Below are 19,870 nucleotides of genomic sequence, written 5' to 3' on the forward strand. Positions count from 1 at the left end.
TAGATGAACAGAAGCGAGCAGTCGCGTAGTCGCTACCCAAAAACCTAATCGCCCCTCTCCCCGTACAGGATCCGGAGAGGCGTGGTTTCGGAGGCCTGCTCTCCCGTCAACCGTGTACGCGGTGAACGGGACGGAGTCGCCGGCGGCAGCAGCAGCAGAGGAACGACGTGGGCGTGGAGGCGGAGATGCGTTCTGTTTTGTGACGGCTAGGGTTGGCAGCGCCCCACATATATATGTGCGGCCGCGCGTGGAGAGACGTGGGCTGAACCCACGTCCAAGTCGGTAGCCCACGATCCGACGTCTCAGATCGTGGCCCCACCTGTCAAAGACTCTCCGTTCCTGACCGGCAAAAAGAAGCGCATAGGAGTGAGCTCGGCTCGGCTCAATCCCGCAACCCGCGGCGCGTCGTGACGAGGCGTGGCGTGGCGAGGCGAGCGGAGGAGGAGGAGTGCGCGAGGGCCTCATCTCTTCTCAAGCTCCAATAGCATGAGGGAGAGAGTCCCTTATAAACCACTCCAACTCTCCTTCCACTTCCAAGGTGGGACTAAACTTCCCACACACCTAGTGCCATATAACCCACATGGGCCCTTAGAGATTTTTCAGAAATTGCAATATGGGCCTAGAGCCCATCTCAGATTTCAGCAACGTCGGCCATGGCGGAGGTGGGGGGAAGCGAGCGGCGGGGACCGACGGGCGTATCCCGGAGGAAGAGGCTCCGATTTGGTTTTGCTTCGGAGAGTCAAATTCCGAAGTTCCCGGGAAAAAGGGTGAGCCCGCGCGATAAGGGAGCGGGAGCTTTTTCGTTTTGGCGTTACGGGCGGCGAGAACTGAATGGGCCGCCCAGCCCAGAAAAAGGTTCGCCAGGCTGTCCTTGGGCCTAGTTTCCGTTTGTTGTAACAAGAGACGGATAAGGCCTCCAAGTTTGGTGAATTTGTTGATGCCGAACCCGCTTCCTTGGACTTTGAGGGAAATCTTCTATATTTAAATAGGAGCCCCCCACTACCTGATTTTTCTGTCTCCTCGTGCGTTCACGTCATCCTAAATGTTTTCAGCCGTTTGATTGAACATATGTGGCTCAGATCTGCAGCAAGAGTTGATCCCCGTGTCTGCTCCACGCCCTTTTCGTTTGCTCCTCCTTCCTCGACGGCAAATTTGACAAATTTGACCTATAGACGAAATTAAATCACAGAATGAACTGTCCGTGAAATTATTTCACTCGGTTGATCCGTGGCGCCTAGCTCTCAGGCGCTGCACTAGTGCAACGCCCGGGAGCTAGGCGCTGCACTAGTGCAACGCCTAGAAGCTAGGCGCTACACTGTATAGTGTGGCGCCTAGCTCTCAGGCGCTGCACACCACTTAGTAATTTTCTGATCACACGTGTGCGACGCTGGCCGTGTAGCGCCTATCTCTGAGGCGTTGCACAGTGTAGTGTGGCGCCTTCGTGGCGAGCGTCACACAAAAAGGTCAGCCGCGTGAAATAGTTTCACGAATAGTTCATTCTATGATTTGATTTCGTCTATAGGTCAAATTTGTCAAATTTGCCTTCCTCGACCTGCGGAAGCGGAAGCGTACGTTTCTCTAATCGAAACGTCTGCGACTCCCCCCCATAAGCTGGCCCCCTGTCCCCCGTCCCCCCATCTCCCTCTCCCTCTCCCAAAACATCACAAACGCCATGCGGCGACCGACACAACAGAATCCAGCCTCCACTACGATTTGCGGCCACCACCGGAGATAGAACCAGTGGCGGTGGCGGCCTGCGGGGCAAGGGCATGATCTCAAGAAAATTGATCTGGAGGAAGGGTTGAAGTTCATGCAGATACAGCCACACACTTTGCCTCCTCCAGATCTGCTAGATGATGGGCAGGAAGACATCACATCGAGGATTTGAGGTCTTATGAACAGAGCGCTCGCAACAATCTGAGTTTCATGAAGGTACTGTTTGTCTTCTAATTCCACTTTATATCCCACCATGTCCTGTCATGCCTGACTGCCTCCGTTATCATCCTTCCACGCTAACAATTTTATGCTTACTACGTTCTTGATTGAATTCCTAGACGTTCGTTGCCGAGGGAGGTAAGGCAAATAATCGATGAAATGATCAACTGATGAAATTCTCCCAGTTTTCCTTCCCGGGGGTAATATAAGTTACTTTGCAAGGATTCTTGACTGTGACTGTACTTCCATGAAAGAAAATTCACTCCTTAGTAATTGAATAATATTTGCCCTTCAAATTTTAAGGGGACTCTGGTTGAAAAGTATCTATTATTTTCTATTCCTTGATTGTAAGCTTATTACATACTACTTCTTTGTTACCTACAAGTTACATGGTGACATGCGGTTCTGGGAGTTAGCAAACGACATTGCTGGAATCATTTATACGCTACCAACATATCGACACTGTCATTGTGGTGCTTATTTATTGAATTTAAATAAAACGTACTCTTACTGTCCTGCTAGAAAACTGAAGTATATTTTGCCCAATTTGCGATTATGGGTAACACTGACCTATTTCTATATGATCGCTGAACTTATATCCATCTTTAGTTTTGCAGGTAAAGCTTTACAACCACATCAAAGCCACTGATACAGCCATATTATGATGTAACAAGACCTGACAGTGTTCTTTTACATCAGTTAAGATGGCGCTTATGCAACCTGTTTTTATCCTTACTGTGCGATAGTTTGTTCAAATTTTCTCACTCTTTAAGTTCGTTTTTATACAGCCATTTCATTTGTGGTACTGACGTTTGGTCTGTGCCTTCAGGTAGAGCTAATGAATTTCTACTATTGTTGAACAGAGCTCTGTGAGATATGCGACGCTGTAAAGTTTTTGTTCAAGGTCAAGCTTATTTTTGCTTTTGATTCCAACAGAGTACAGAATACAATTTATTATATTTTAGAGGCAGTCAAATAGAGAATTTTGATTTGGAGTGCTAAGTTTATCATTTCAGAGATTGCAAGCGATGTTTTGCAATTTCTACAAAACAATTCTTCAGTTTCCAGTGGCCATTTTAATAAGATGCTCTGATGCTTTTACATTTGTGGATTGAATCCACCAACTAAATTAGAAGCTGACATACTCTGCATGATGTTCCCAAACCATCAGCGAAGCTTCAGATTTGTGCCTAGGCCAGCAAGCCTGCTCCAACCAGAAAATATAAAGAGGTGGACGCAGAGACAGCTAAAGAGAAACTGTGGGTACCGTTTGTTTGTGAGCTGTGTTGTCTGTTCATTTGGCGATCTAAAGCTATATGAGACGCATCCAACCTTTGTTCACCTCTCTAAACTATATCCGCAAGAGCTATTGTTAGTTTTCCTTCTTTTGCTTTTTTTTCGCGGGGATTCTTTTGCTTTTTGTTGTAATAACAGACTGTGATGGGTTTCATTTTTAGTGGAAAATAGAACCTGGGTGTTCCTCCCTGTTATGTACCAAAATGTTTGTTCCATTATAGAAAATTCATTTTCCTAAACAAGCGAGGATCACAAATAGTTGTCCTATGGAACTTTACAAGTTTAACTTACTGAGGTAGGTAGGGCTATAGGAGGTCGGAATCATTTATTTTTTTCTCACGAATGTTCCCATATTTTAGTATAGTAAGGTGTAAGGGGTTTACAACTTTATTAGATCGATCTCATGGAAAATCTTTTGTTTACATTGTCTACTCAACAAGGCTCTTGCAGTGTTGCTCACCTCGTATACACTTCCAATAGAAAGTTTATAAGTTGTGTTATGCCCTAAAGAGATGCTAAAAACCAGTACAAATTTCCGCAGCAACGCGCGGGGTATCCACTAGTTTCTTCAGAGTGAGGGTCCGGCTGGATGTTGGTAATCCGCTTAAAAAGGCTACCTCACTGATCCTTGGTGGTCAGCGAGAGATTTTTGCAGTACGCTATGAGAGGCTACCGGACTGGTGCCAGGTGTGTGGCATGATGGGGCATCAGTTCAAAGAACATGGTGACGGCTTCATCCTTCGTCTGCTCTTGTTTTCAAGAATCTGCGTGTGCTGGCCACCACCAGATGGGCTACCAGGAGAAGGAATAATAGTCAAAATCAGCAGCCGGTGAGGGGCGACAACTCTGAAACTGGAAGAGGGAACACCAAGGGGGATGAGATGGTCGATAGTGGGGCTGATGACCCTGAGCTGAGCCGCAAAAGATCATCAGATGCAGTCCTGACCGAAACACCAAAGAAGGGGACATGCATGGAGTTTGCCCTTGTTGTTAAAGATGCAGTAGGGACTCAGGTTCCACTGAGCCCACCCCCGAAGCAAGACCCTAAAAGAACAAAAACTTTGATGCAGGCTGACAAGAATAATACGAGTGGTGGAAGAAAAGCACCGGCTATCAAGATCAACAACAACAATGATGCGCATTTGGCGGCCTCCTCCGAGGAGGACCGCCGTGCGCAATGAATCTTCTGAGCTGGAATTGTCACGGGATTGGGAACTCCCCGACAATTCAAGAGCTGCGCGAAATCACTACAAGAAATATGTCAACTTGTGACCTTGACTATTGGTCACTGAATGGTCATTATTTTCCATTTGTGACCTTTTTGTGACCAAAAACAGATGGTCAAAAGCTGGTGAGGGAGTCCTGGATTAGGGGGTGTCCGGATGGCCGGACTATGACCTTTGGCCGGACTCCCGGACTATGAAGATACAAGATTGAAGACTTCGTCCCGTCTCCGGATAGGGACTTTCCTTGGCGTGGAAGGCAAGCTTGGCGATACGATATGAAGATCTCCTCCCATTGTAACCGACTTTGTGTAACCCTAGCCCTCTCCGGTTTCTATATAAACCGGAGAGGTTTAGTCCGTAGGACGAACAACAATCATACCATAGGCTAGCTTCTAGGGTTTAGCCTCTCCGATCTCGTGGTAGATCAACTCTTGTACTACCCATATCATCAATATTAATCAAGCAGGAGTAGGGTTTTACCTCCACCGAGAGGGCCCGAACCTGGGGTAAAAACGTCGTGTCCCTTGTCTCCTGTTACCATCTGCCTAGACGCACAGTTTGGGACCCCCTACCCGAGATCCGTCGGTTTTGACACCGACATTGGTGCTCTCATTGAGAGTTCCTCTGTGTCGTCACCGTTAGGCCCGATGGCTTCTTCGATCGTCAACCACGACGCAGTCCAGGGTGAGACTTTTCTCCCCGGACAGATCTTCGTATTCGGCGGCTTCGCACTGCGGGCCAACTCGCTTGGCCATCTGGAGCAGATCGGAAGCTACGCCCCTGGCCATCAGGTCAGGTTTGGAAGCTTAAACTACACGGCCGACATCCGCGGGGACTTGATCTTCGATGGATTCGAGCCACGGCCGAGCGTGCCGCACTGTCTCGATGGGCATGATCTAGCTCTGCCGCCGGCAACGCCCAGAGCGCTGCTCAGGTGTCCGCTCCGACCATTAACTTGGAGCCGACTGTGCTAGTCATGGACGAACGGTTGGACGCCGCCCCAGGAGCCACAATCTCTATGGCGATAGAGTCGAATACCAGCCTAGTCCTTTGCAAGGCCTGTGACTCCAAGGTGCCGGACTCTGTTCCGGACTCTGAATAGTCTGCACCTCTCCCGATCGAACCCGATTGGGCTCCGATCATGGAGTTCACCGCCGCGGACGTCTTTCAGCACTCGCCCTTTGACGATATCCTGGATTCACTAAAGTCTCTCTCTTTGTCAGGAGAGCCCTGGCCGGACTATGGTCAGCAGGGTTGGGATGCGGACGACGAGGAAATTCGATGCCCACCCACCACCCACTTTGTAGCCACTGTCGACGATCTAACCGACATGCTCGACTTCGACTCCGAAGACATCGACAGTATGGACGCCGATGCGGGAGACGACCAAGAACCAGCACTTATAGGGCACTGGAAGGCCACCTCGTCATATGACATATACATGGTGGACACCCCCAAAGCAGGGGATGGCGATGAAAAAGTAGAGGATGACCCCTCCAAGAAGCAACCCAAGCGCCGACGTCAGCGGTGCCGCTCCAAATCCCGCCAAAGCAAGAACGGTGAAACCGGCATCGGAGACGTCAACACCCCAGACAGTGCCGAAGATAATCCCCTCCAGCAGGATTCAGCGCGGGAGGACGAAGGAGCCAGCCCTCATGAGAGAGCGGCAGGCACAGAGGTCGAGGACGACAATTATATGCCTCCCTCCGAAGACGAGGCAAGCCTCGACGACGACGAATTCGTCGTGCCAGAGGATCCCGTCGAACAAGAGCATTTCAAACGAAGGCTTATGGCCACGGCAAGCAGCCTCAAGAAAAAACAGCAGCAGCTTAGAGCTGACCAAGACCTGCTAGCCGACAGATGGACCGAAGTCCTGGCGGCCGAAGAGTATAAACTCGAACGCCCCTCCAAGAGTTACCCAAAGCGCAGGCTGCTACCCCAACTAGAGGAGGAAGCAACTAAACCTACATCACCAGCGTACGATGCGCCCGATCGGCCACCCCGTGGCCGCGACTGAGAGGCCTTTCGGCCCTCAATCCAAGCCGCACCCCGGCGCCGCTCCAAAAATACCAGAGCACGGGGAAACGCAACAGACTTGCGAGACATATTGGAGGATAAGGCAAGGCAAACAAGATCGATCTACGGATCGCGTGGGCGCCCCACATCATGGGACGATAACCGTCACGCCGGATATGATAAATACGGCCAGGCCGAATACAACAGACAAAGCTCATACGAGCTACGTCGCGATATAGCCCAGTACAGGGGCGCCGCACACCCACTATGCTTCACAGACGAAGTAATGGATCATCAAATCCCAGAGGGTTTTAAACCCGTAAACATCGAATCATACGATGGCACAACAGATCCCGCGGTATGGATCGAGGATTATCTCCTTCATATCCACATGGCCCGTGGTGATGATCTGCACGCCATCAAATACCTCCCGCTCAAGCTTAAAGGACCAGCTCGGCATTGGCTTAACAGCTTGCCAGCAGAGTCAATAAGTTGCTGGGAGGACCTGGAATCCGCATTCCTCGATAACTTCCAGGGCACTTATGTGCGACCACCAGACACCGATGACCTAAGCCACATAATCTAGCAGCCAGAGGAATCGGCTAGACAATTCTGGACACGGTTCCTAACCAAGAAAAATCAAATAGTCGACTGTCCGGACGCCGAGGCCCTTGCAGCCTTCAGGCACAACATCCGAGACGAATGGCTTGCCCGGCACCTAGGACAGGAAAAACCGAAATCTATGGCAGCCCTCACGACACTCATGACCCGCTTTTGCGCGAGCGAAGACAGCTGGCTAGCTCGTAGCAATAACATAACCAAGAGCCCTGGTAATTCGGATACCAAGGGCAACAATGGCAGGTCACGTCGCAAAAAGCACAAGCGCCACATTAATGGTGACAATACCGAGGATACAACAGTCAATGCCGGATTCAGAGGCTCTAAACCCGGTCAGCGGAATAAGCCATTCAAAAGAAACCCCCCGGGCCCATCCAACTTAGATCGGATACTCGATCACTTGTGCCAGATACACGGCACCCCCGAACAACCAGCCAACCACACCAACAGGGATTGTTGGGTGTTCAAGCAGGCAAGCAAGTTAAGTGCCGAAACTAGAGACAAGGGGCTGCGTAGCGATGACGAGGAGGAGCCCCGGCCGCCGAACAACAAAGGACAGAAGGGATTCCCCTCGCAAGTGCGGACGGTGAACATGATATATGCAACCCACATCCCCAAAAGGGAGCGGAAGCGTGCTCTCAAGGACGTCTATGCGTTGGAGCCAGTCGCCCCAAAGTTCAACCCATGGTCCTCTTGCCCGATCATCTTTGATCGACGGGACCACCCCACTAGCATCCGTCACGGCGGATTCGCCGCATTGGTCCTAGACCCAATCATTGACGGATTTCACCTCACTAGAGTCCTCATGGACGGAGGCAGCAGCCTGAACCTGCTTTATCAGGATATAGTGCGAAAAATGGGTATAGATCCCTCAAGGATTAAACCCACAAAGACAACCTTTAAAGGCATCACACCAGGTGTAGAAGCCAGCTGTACAGGCTCGGTTACACTCGAAGTGGTCTTCGGATCCTCGGATAATTTCCAAAGCGAAGAGTTAATCTTCGACATAGTCCCATTCCGCAGTGGCTATCACGCCCTGCTCGGACGAACCGCATTTGCAAAATTCAATGCGGTGCCGCACTATGCATATCTCAAGCTCAAGATGCCAGGTCCTCGCGGAGTCATTAAGGTAAATGGAAACACCGAACGCTCTCTCCGAATGGAGGAGCACACAGCGGCCCTGGCGCCGGAAGTACAGAGCAGCCTCTCAAGGCAGTTCCCCAATCCGGGTGTTAAACATCCGGACAATGTCAAGCGCGCCTGAAGCAACCTCCAACAAAGCCGGCTGGCACGTTCCGAGCAAGCATAGCAGTGCGAGCCCAACCCCAGCCCTCGCCAGACGGTGATATCGGTACCACCCGTACATAATTACGCTTTGAAAATACCATGGGCATAAGGGGAGGGGCACAACTACGGCACGCCCAGAATGCGGCTCAACCGCACTTAGGGGCTCCCTATTTTGCCGTCTTATTTTTTATTTATATATACTTTCAGGACCCAACTATCCGAAAGGTCTGTCCGGCAATAAACTCGCCGAACACACGATGCAATAGCCAAGGCTTGAACAAGTTGCGTCGTATGTCCAGGTGGTCTCTATAACGAGCTAAATACCCATTTTGCTTAAATTTATGTAGCTTGCCCCTGGAGGGGGACATGTCAAATAATCCCATCCCTTGCTTGTCACACTATTTGTATCGTTCTGCTTTCATAGCAGCTCCTTTTAATAAACAATACATAGCTCTTATCTATTAATTGTATTCATCTATTTTTATACAAATATGTTCAGTCATGACATTATGCAACCGTTCACTTTGGTACGGCCAATACACCAGGGGCTTAAGCACCCCATAATATGGTGTGAGAAGACCGAACACTTGCATGAGTGCGGCACCCCGAACTGATAGCACTATATGCATCGGCTCCGAATCATGTCTTGGTTCAATAGTTGGGTTTGCCCGGCTCCCATGTTTTGGTACCTTACGTTCCGCATTGTTGGCTAAGGTAGCGCCGGGAGAACTACTACGATTGTGTCCCAGTTGAGCTGGGTTAACACCTCAGTAGAGAAAGCTAAAACTGACCGTCATGATAGTGCGAGAGACCGGTCGCTGTTCGCGAGGTTTTTCGAGTCCTTAAAGACTTATGCCGCTTAGAGCGAGGAGCCGGATTTATCTGGCCAAGTTGTGGATAGCGCCCCGAACTCGGTCTTCCGAATACTAGGGGCTTCACCGAAATTTAAAATTATAGAATTCTATGGCTAAGTGAGAGTGATAAAGCATTATAAGTCCGATGGCCTGGTTCGTTGTGCTGAGCGCCTCCCTAGATGGACCCAAGAATGGGAACAAGAGCGCTCAGGTTTATCCCGAACACCCCAGCACTCGTGGCATGGGGGTAGAAGCCGACGACTTGCATCTCTCAGATTTGATAAACGGCCGCACAGAAGGTAATATTTTAAATTAACAAGCGTTGCTTAGCGCACATGAACAAAGTTTTCAGCGCACAGGATAACAAATGCGAGTCTACTCAAAAATTACATCTTTGGAGCACTCATCCGCTATAAGGCGGGCACCCTTCAGGACGCCCTTATAATACATCTCGGGCGTGCGATACTCCTTGCCCGGCGGTGGCGCGTCCGTCAAAAGCTTCTCCGCGTCCAGCTTGCCCCAGTGCACTTTAGCACGGGCAAGGGCCCGACGGGCACCTTCAATACAGACGGAGCGCTTGATGACTTCAATCCACGGACACGCGTCCACCAGCCGCCGCACCAGACCGAAGTAGCTCCCAGGCATGGCCTCTCCAGGCCACAGCCGAACTATGAGGCCCTTCATGGCCTGTTCGGCCACCTTGTGGAGCTCGACCAGCTGCTTCAGCTGGTCGCTCAGGGGCACCGGATGTTCGGCCTCAGCATACTGAGACCAGAACACCTTTTCCGTCGAGCTCCCCTCCTCGGCTTGGTAGAACGCGGCAGCATCAGACACACTACGGGGCAGATCGACGAACACTCCTGGAAAGCTCCGGATCCGGGTAAGTGACAGATAATTTACTTTTATATTCTTTCTTTGCATAAAGAATGCCTTACCCGCCGCTATCTTCTTCATCGCCTTGATCTCCTGGAGGGCCTTCTGGGCTTCGGCCTTAGCAGTTTTGGCACTCTCAAGAGCCAAGGCAAGCTCAGACTCTCAAGTCTTCGAGTCACGCTCCAAACTCTCGTGTTTTTCCACGAGAGCCTGGAGCTCTTGCTGCACCTCCGCCACCCGCGCCTCCTGCTTCTCTCGCTCGGTGCGCTCCAAGGCCGCACTATCTTCGGCCTTGGTGACCGCCTCCTTCAGGATCACCACCTCGGTCGTGGCCCCTGTAATACCCACATTATTCCTGTCATTTTTTGCAACCAAATCCTTTTCTATAAGGTACTACTTTAATAAGGTATTACTTACCTTCCTTGTCCTCGAGCTGCTTCTTGGCAAGGCCGAGCTCGTTCTCGGACCGCTCGAGGCTCTGCTTCAATGCATTGACCTCCGCAGTCAGTGCGGCAGAGGTCAGCAGCGACGCCTGCATTCCGATATTAATACATTTATGTTAGACTCCTACGTAAATCTTTTTAGATCCTCAGCTCGGCTTTTCTTTCCGAACGCCGAACCGAGCATCAGGGGCTACTGTCTATACGGTGAACATTTTTATGTTTTGAATACATACCTCAAAGCCTGTTAACAGACTCGTACAGGCTTCTGTCAGCCTGCTCTTTGCAGACTGAACCTTTTGAATCACCGCACTCATAACAGTGCGGTGTTCCTCGTCGATGGAGGCGCCGTTAAGCACCTCCTGCAAATTGTCCGATGCCTCCGGGTGGACGGAGGTCGCTGGCGCCGTAGGCCTGCCCTTCTTATGAAGGCGCCGCCTGTCGGACTCTGGAACCATTGATGGTTCCGGAGCAGTGTCCGGCCCAGGGCCGGACTTGGATCCCTCTGGGGCTTTACCCCCTTTGGGCCTGGAGTCCAGGAGGTCGCCTTGAGGCGCCTCCGGGACCACCTCCTCCTGGTTCGGTCCCCTTCGGGACCCCACCTCGGCATCGTCCACAAGCAGAGGGGAGGAGCCATCGGAAGTGAAGCACTATTCACATCCGACGAATTCAGGGAGCCGCGCGACAAATCGCCGAGCTGAGCTCTGGGCGGACTGCATGATTTAATCTGGCGTCAGAAAAAAGCCAAATAATAGAGGAGCGCCATAAGTTATTCGGGTATCCGGACACTTATGATTTTGCCAGGGGCTTGACCCTGCATGGCCATTCCTCCCTGCCGTCTTCGGCATCGGAGGCATAGTCCGGCAGAAGGGTTTTCCCTCTTGGACCCTCCGGCCTCCCCAGTTGGGTCGGCCTTCCTTTTTTTTCCTTCCCCCATTGGAGGGGGAGGGGCTTCTTCTTCTTCTTCCTCCTCCTCGTCTTTTGAGGCGGAGGAGGCTTCGGGGCTGTCGGGCAATGAATCCGACACCACCAGGTGCTGGGAGCTCTTTCAAGTCCCCGTGGTCTTCTTCTTGGCCTTCTTCTCCGGCACCACGTGAGGTGCCGGAACCAGCAGCTTGGTTAGATGAGCATCCGCTGGGTCTTCGGGCAAAGGAGCCGGACAGTTGACCTGCCCAGACTTCTTCAGCCAGTCCTATCAAAGGTAAGGGAGTTTAGATCCCGCATAGAGTTAAACTATGTAAAACAAAATACCCCGAAACAGGAAAAGAAAGCTCACCTCGCTGGCTTGGCGCTTTGCGCAGAAGCCGCGATCCTCGGTGGCGGGAGGGGAGGCCTTGGAGCTCTTGAATAGCACCTTCCAGGCATCTTTGTGCTTTGTGTCAAAAAGCCGGGACAGAGTCTGGTGCTGGGCCGGGTCGAACTCCCACAAATTGAAAGCCCGTCGTTGACACGGGAGAATCCGGCGGAAGAGCATGACTTGGACCACGGTGACGAGTTTAACCTTCCTGCCGATCAGGTCCTTGATGCAGGTTTGAAGTCCGGTCACTTCTGCCGGATTGCCCCACGACAGGCCCGTCTCTTTCCAAGATGTGAGCCGCGTGGGGATGCCAGACCAGAATTCGGGGGCCGCTGCCCATTCAGGGTCACGCGGCTCGGTAATATAGAACCACCCCGATTGCCACCCTTTGATGGTCTCTACGAAGGCGCCCTCAAGCCATGTAACGTTGGCTATCTTGCCCACCATGGTGCCTCCGCACTCTGCTTGGCGTCCGCCCACGACCTTCGGCTTGACGCTGAAAATCTTCAGCCATAGGCCGAAGTGGGGCTCGATGCGGAGGAAGGCCTCGCACACGACGATAAACACTGAGATGTTGAGGATGAAGTTCGGGGCCAGATCGTGGAAGTCCAGGCCGTAATAGAACATGAGCCCTCGGACGAACGGGTGAAGAGGAAAGCCCAGTCCGCAGAGGAAATGGGGAAGAAATACAACCCTCTCATGGGGCCTAGGGGTGGGGATGAGCTGCCCCTCGTCTGGAAGCCGGTGCGCAATGTCGTTGTGCAGGTATCCGGCTTTCCACAACCTTTTGATGTGCCCCTCCGTGACGGAGGAGGCCATCCACTTGCCTCCCGCTCCGGACATGGTTGGAGTAGGTCGAGGCGAGATGTGCGGGCTTGGGTGATGGAGCTCGAGTGCGCAGGGAGGGATAAGCAAAGGAGGAAGAAGGTGTAAATGGAAAGGGTAGATCCTTATCCCCTTATATGGGCGGCTGAAACTACAAGCCCCCATCGGCCTAATAAAACTCGCTTATCTCCCAAGCGCCGCGGTTAATGACGCGGTTGGGTTACCCACGCCCGCATTGATGAGAATCCTGGAATAAGGGGACATGATCTCTGCTTCAACAAGACGTGCCAAGGAAACCGCCTCGCTAAACGCGCTGAGGTGGAACAGTAAAACGATTCGAATAAAGGCTTGACTGTGGCGTGATGTCACATTGCAGAATACGTCAGCAGATTAGATTTGTGTGGAAATTATTCTCTCTATGGTGGTATGTGGAACTTATTTTTGCAGAGCCGGACACTATCCTTGTGTTCAAACATCTTCTATGAAGTATTCGGAGGAGGAACCCGCCTTGCAATGCCAAAGACAATTTGCGCGCCGGACTCGTCGTCATTGAAGCCTGGTTCAGGGGCTACTGAGGGAGTCCTAGATTAGGGGGTGTCTAGATGGCCGGACTATGACCTTTGGCCGAACTCCCGGACTATGAAGATACAAGATTGAAGACTTCGTCCCGTGTCCGGATAGGGACTTTCCTTGGCGTGGAAGGCAAGCTTGGCGATACGATATGAAGATCTCCTCCCATTGTAACCGACTTTGTGTAACCCTAGCCCTCTCCGGTGTCTATATAAACCGAAGAGGTTTAGTCCGCAGGACAAACAACAATCATACCATAGGCTAGCTTCTAGGGTTTAGCCTCTCCAATCTCATGGTAGATCAACTCTTGTACTACCCATATCATCAATATTAATCAAGCTGGAGTAGGGTTTTACCTCCACCGAGAGGGCCCGAACCTGGGTAAAAACATCGTGTCCCTTGTCTCCTGTTACCATCCGCCTAGACGCACAGTTCGGGACCCCCTACCCGAGATCCGCCGGTTTTGACACCGACAGCTGGCGATCGTAAACTGAAATTAACGACCTTCTCTGTGAGAAGGTCGTAGACGTTTACGACCAAAATATGCCTACTGTTTTGTTTCGGTCACTAGAAGCCTCCCTAGGCCACGTAGGCATCCGACGTGGCAATCTGATGTGGCACAAGAATCAGCCCGGTCCAATTCAGTGTTTATATGGGACGAGCCCATTAATTCGGCCTTTTTAATATTTATTTTTCCTATTAATTTTTGCTAGCTACATGGGTTGGCCCAGCAATTCGGCCTTTTTATTTCTAGATGCGACCTTTTACTGCGTATGATCTTTTATTTTTTGCCATTTTATTTTCCACTGTTTTACATTTGTCCCAAGAGTTTCAATTTTTCTTTTTCTCAGAAGATTGGTCCCAATTGTCAGTTTCTAGTAATAGGTCTCGGTTGTCAGTGTCAAGTTCTTTAGATTTCATTTCATAGTAAATAAGTAACATATATCTAAATCAGCACTGGCAAAATACACTGCTTGAAATAGTAGCCAGAATGGCAATCGCAGTATTACAACGTGAATACATTTTTTTGTGGGTAAACGTGGATACATCATACAACACAAATACAATGGAAATGACAGTATTACAAGCTCTACTGCTTCTATCGACCTTCTTCAACATGGACCTCCTTCAGTCCTTCTATAGCAGTCACAAACTCTCCTTCTCCTTTCAACCTTATTTTGCATGGAGCTACTGTGAGAGGAAATCTACAGTTAAGAACAAAATACGTATATAAGCAGTTGGGTACATATCACTTTGGAAAGCACAAGATATCATTTGGCCGGGGATGAATATCACTTGTGCATGGGACAGTGAAAGGAATTACAACTAAACAACAATTCAGCATGAATTGGTAATATGAACTGGCAAAGAATGCACTGTCCAACTGATTCAGCATGAGAGTCCGACGGCGACAGCATCAAGCAAAATTCAGTAAAACGTATAAATAGATTCAGACCAATTGGTAAAATGAAATCTACTCCATGAGATTTAGTCAAATTTAGGGAGCATCGCAGATTCAGACCAATATTTGCAAGCATGTAAATACTGATTCAACACTAGGGAGTACTGACTTTTTCTGGCAGCGAGAAAGCAACTCAATTTGGCAAGCAGTGCAATACCAAGTGAATTTAGTCAAACATGCAAGTGAATTTAGAGCAGTACCACTAGGGACTAGGGACTGACAGCAGTAGCACTAGATTCAGTCAAGTGAAAGTGTATTTAGAGTAGCAGCAAAATCAGGGAACGTGAGAGAGGTAGAGGGAGGCTCAACCATGAATTGCTGCTGCCCCATGGTTGGGTATGTAATTGTCGCCGCTCCTCCTTGTGGATGCCAAGGTCCGAGATGCCGGATCTGTGCGGGCATCCACCTCCTATCCGCATGAGCTGAAGCAAACCGTAGCAGGTAGTCCACCAAAACCTTCTTCCTCTTTGGTTGCACCAGCGGCGTCTGCAGATCCGCCATGGCCGGAGGCTGACTTCTGAAATGTAAAAGAGCACAATGAGATGTTAGCTTTGCCATGATGATATAGTAGTAACAGGGAAGCATACCAGGGATAAACTGTACAGGGAAGGCGATAAATAACAGAAGCAGCAGTAACATATTCTCATGACAACCAGGACATAACCATCCCAATTCCATTTTACCATGTACTGTACAGATAAAAACTGAAGCATATCAAGAATAAATTGTACACATGCAAGGCTGAAAAGAAGAACAAAACATTGTATCTTGCGGGCATGCAACAAGCTGTGCGGGCATATATAGTAAATTAACATTGTATCTTGCAACTCAACAGTTATCACAGAGAACAAGATACCATAAGATGAAGGATGGCACTCAAATTCTAATCTCACATAGATAAAATTCACTGCCATAGTAACAGTACATCTTCACTTGGATATATCTGAAGTCCAGTTGGTTCTCATAAGCAAGTGTTCTCAGGTTTGCCTTAACATGATAGGTTAACTTATACTTAACTGTGAGGCATGGCGGCGGTGTGCTGGAGCGCCTTGGAAGCCCGGGAACGTGGTGGTACATATGGTCAAGGAAGAGGAGCAGAGCAGGCCCTTGATGGCCAACTAGATGCGTCCCTCCTTCTGCTCCTCGAGGATGGGTGACCTGAAGTAACAAATATGTTATACAACCCAGGATCGAATGTAGCACATACTATCATTTCTGAACTTAATCGTGGCAGTCTTTTATCATTACCCAGTCTCTGACAACAAATAAACTCACTAAAACAGCATTGTTGAGATCTCTTTTGACTTGAAGGACGTATCCATCAAGACATGCAAGTCCCAAGCTCCACAACGCTTGCAATCCCATCGACGCAATCAGATAGCTGAAACTCAAAAGAGACAAAGAGCTCATTACAAAACTGAAATGCCATTAGCAGTAGAAATTTTAAAAGGGGAATGTTGTGTTAATACAAGTCTGGAAACAAGCCATGATTGCACTAAATTTGTAGCTGAATCTAGGAATTACCACCACCATGCACCCACACCACATGGCCTACAGAAGGCCCAATTTGGCCTTGAGGGGCTCTCAGCCATTAGTTTTGGAGAGTACTCACCCGTGCAAGAGCACGCTTGTACTAAAATTGCCACTCATTACAAGTCCAAACCTACATATTTCCTCAAGCACATGTCTCACAGGACAGTGATGGTTAACTTAGATTCTCTAACCAAATATCTCAATAATCTGGTTGACTACTCACGGGTTAACAAAGCCACTCGTGATTAAACTATCCATCGCTCACAGATTAACAGACTAGTAGATGGTACTCCGCCCAGGAAAAAACCTCCCAAACAAGACAGGAAGGTTACCATGACGGCGATGGAGGCGGCGGCGAGCGCGGCCTAGCCGAGCTGTAGCCAGAGCCCGTCCCACGTCCCAGGACTCCCCGCCAGCTCCCATCTCGAGAAAGCAATGTCATCATGTTCGACACAAACACAAAAACATCATGGTTCAGGGATCAAGAACTCTGAAAAAACTACACAAGCATCCTACTACTAGGCTACTATTAACGGAATGGCATGGATTCGCAATGGATGAACTTCGAAATTGCATGGTGAACTAATCAGATCGCATTGCAGATGCAGGGGAGAATTCGAGGGGAGCAAACCTGAGCAGGGCAAGGAAGGTGCGGACGAGGGGCATCCCGCCCATGGTGTCTCTCACTAGCCTGCGCCGGCTCCAAGGGGCATCCCGCCCATGGTGTCCCGGTGCTCGAGCGAGGACGAGGTCCTGGATCTGGGAGGGAGAGAACATAAGGTGAGGAAGTGAGGGAGGGCTATGAGGAGGAGGAGGGGGAGGAGATTGAGTGGAGGGACGCACCTGAGCCCGCCGTCCGCGATGCCATGGCTGCCATGCTCGATCTGCGGAATAGCCGGGGCTCGGGGGGAGGGCGCGGTCGATCTGGTCGATGCGCGCCGGATCTATTCTGAGGGGAGGATGGAGCAGAGGTGACGGGGTCGCGGTGGTGTGCTGGGAGCAGCAGATCGCCGGGATCGGCCGAGGAGCACACCGACGACGCGCTTACTGGTGTCGCAGGCGACGCGGTTGTAGTGGTCGACGGTGCCGAGCAGCACCAGCGGGTGCACCACCACCTTCTTGAACTGGGCCTCGAGGAGAGGAGGTGGTGGCCATCGATGGTGGGGATGGGGGGCGACGGCGGCGGCGGCGTCCGTCTCTGCCTGGATCGTGCGTGTGGGGGTGCGGGGAGGGGAGGGAAATTGGCTCGCGAGGGGGTGAATCAGACAAGAGGGGTGGTGGAAGGGAGGATGGCCGGTGCTGGGGGTGATGAGGAGGTAGTCAGCGGTAGGGATGGGGCAGGCCGGCGGCGGGGTTGGTGAAAGGGCATTTCCCTACCTTATGTTTTGGATGATGATGACAACCCTTTGTTGGTCTAATCCTGTGCTAAATGTTTCAGGTTCTCGATGCTTAGACTTACATCGGATTGCTGTTCTCTCTCGGAGGAAAAGATTGAAGACGGAGTCCTCTACGCTTTTTATCTCTTTGGTCATAGGGAACCCGTACTATCAAGAGGGAATCCACATTGGAAAGAATAGGGGAATCCGTTCACGTACACCTCCATCACCCCTCTCTTGTCTTCCTCAGGTGTGAGAGAGAGTGTCTTCCTTTTTGATTTGACTGCCTGCTGTGTTTTCCCAGCGGTTGTACCGCTCATCCAAGCGGTTGTACCGCTGGCTCTTGGCATTTCCCTGTCTTTATCGAGCGGTGGTACCGCTGCCTCCGGGCGGTGGTACCGCCACCAGGCTCATCAAAGACCTGCGGCGGTGGTTCTAGCCATGCACTGCCCAAGTACCGGTCAAGCTTCTGTTTTGATGCGGTTCTCGGGCGGTGGTGGCCCGGTTGGTCCGGTTGTTCCTCGTCAACCGGTACCACCGGAGGTTCGAGAGGTTCTTCCGCTCTGACCTTAGCTGTACAAGCACTCAAGGCCAAGCGATTACACCGGCCCTGCACCGCCCAACTACCGCCCTCAGGGGTGACTCCATTTTGTTTCAATGCGGTAATTGTGCAGTGGCTGGGCGGTTGGTCCGGTTATTTTCTAAAATCGGTACTACCGCCTGGTGGCCCGGTTGTACCGCCTGGTAGGGTTCTGCCGACACACCGTGAGCCCCGGTTGTACCGGGACAAGGAGCGGTTGTACCGTTCCAGTGCTGAAAATGCAGTAACGGTTGGATTTATTAGGGTTGCTATATAAGGTGGTTCTTCCACCTGCCACTTTGACCTCTTACCTCTCTCACTCCACCATTGATGCTCTCAAGCTCTCTTGCCCGATCTCTCTCTCTAGCCACTCAAACTTGTTTATTTGCTAGGGATTGAAGGAGGAGACCTAGATCTACACTTCCACCAAAGGATATTTGCTTCCCCCATACTTTCTAGTGTGGATTTTATTACTCTTGGGTGTTTGAGCACCCTAGACGGTTGAGGTCACCTCGAAGCCATATTCCATTGAGGTGAAGCTTCGTGGTTTCGCTGGGAGCCTCCAATTAAGTTGTGGAGAGAGCCCCAACCTTGTTTGTAAAGGTCCGGTTGCCACCTTCAAGGGCACCAATAGTGGAATCACGGCATCTCGCATCGTGTGAGGGCGTGAGGAGAATACGGTGGCCCTAGTGGCTTCTTGGGGAGCATTGTGCCTCCACACCGCTCTAACGAAGACGTACTTCCCTTCAAAAGGAAGGAACTTCGGTAACACATCCTCGTCTCCACCGGCTCCACTCTTGGTCATCTCGTGCCTTTACTTTTGCAAGCTTACTTGTGTTGTATCCCTTGCTTGCTTGTGTACTTGTTGTTGTTGCATCATATAGGTTGTTCACTCAGTTGCATATCTAGACAACCTACTTTGATGCAAAGTTTAATTTGGTAAAGAAAAACTAAAAATTGTTAGTTGCCTATTCACCCCCCCTCTAGTCAACTATATCGATCCTTTCAATTGGTATCAGAGCCTCATCTCTTTATTAAGGACTTTGCCATCTGAAGAGTATGGTTGACATCGTAGATGGTGGGGAGGAGGAGCACTCCGGTGTGAATCCGATCTCGTCTACGGGTAATGGGGAACCCGCGGTGTCCCGTGAGGAATTCAATGTGGCCTTGGACACATTGAAAACCTCCATGACAACCACGGTTGAAAGCATGTTTAATAAATTCTTAGAAGGACTTAAACTACCTACCTCGCCGTTGAAAGTGGGTGATCCTGCTAACAAGGTGACGGATGCTAACTCCGACAAGGGGGAAGCTAATAGTGAGAAGGGTCCTTCTACTAGTGGTAGAAATGGCACCGACATCTTTGCCCATGTGGAACCTCCAATTTATGGAGGACCGATTCCCTCTACTCATTTAAATCATGTCGGTCCTCCTCCTAAGATTGTGAAAAATGAGGATTTTGATTCTTGGGTGTATCGCTTCAAGCGTCATTTAAATCATGTGAATACTAATCTTTGGAGAATCATTGAAGAAGGTTTCTATCCACATGACCGAAGCAACTTCACCCCGAGAGAAGTGGTGGATAATCAATTCAATGAGAGTGCTCTCTTCATCATCCAAGATGCAATCCTTCCCGAAGATCTCCCTCATCTTCAACCTCATGCCATGGCTAAAGACGCATG

General features: G+C 50.4%; 1 protein-coding gene across 1 annotated transcript in view; it reads right to left on the reverse strand.

Annotated features, from left to right (window-relative positions):
* The window catches only part of LOC123039385 (uncharacterized), a 69,596-nt gene extending 52,689 nt beyond the window's left edge, over window positions 1-16,907 (reverse strand). The window contains exons 1-4 of the mRNA XM_044462580.1: window positions 16,864-16,907; window positions 15,948-16,080; window positions 15,775-15,857; window positions 15,133-15,216 (exon numbers count right to left, since the gene is read on the reverse strand). Of these exons, the coding sequence (XP_044318515.1) occupies window positions 15,133-15,216; window positions 15,775-15,857; window positions 15,948-16,080; window positions 16,864-16,907 (344 nt within the window). The remainder of the gene's footprint in view (window positions 1-15,132; window positions 15,217-15,774; window positions 15,858-15,947; window positions 16,081-16,863) is intronic.
* Window positions 16,908-19,870: the final 2,963 nt, after the last annotated feature.

The sequence above is a fragment of the Triticum aestivum genome, chromosome 2B (genome assembly GCF_018294505.1).
Source record: "Triticum aestivum cultivar Chinese Spring chromosome 2B, IWGSC CS RefSeq v2.1, whole genome shotgun sequence".
NCBI lineage: Eukaryota > Viridiplantae > Streptophyta > Magnoliopsida > Poales > Poaceae > Triticum > Triticum aestivum.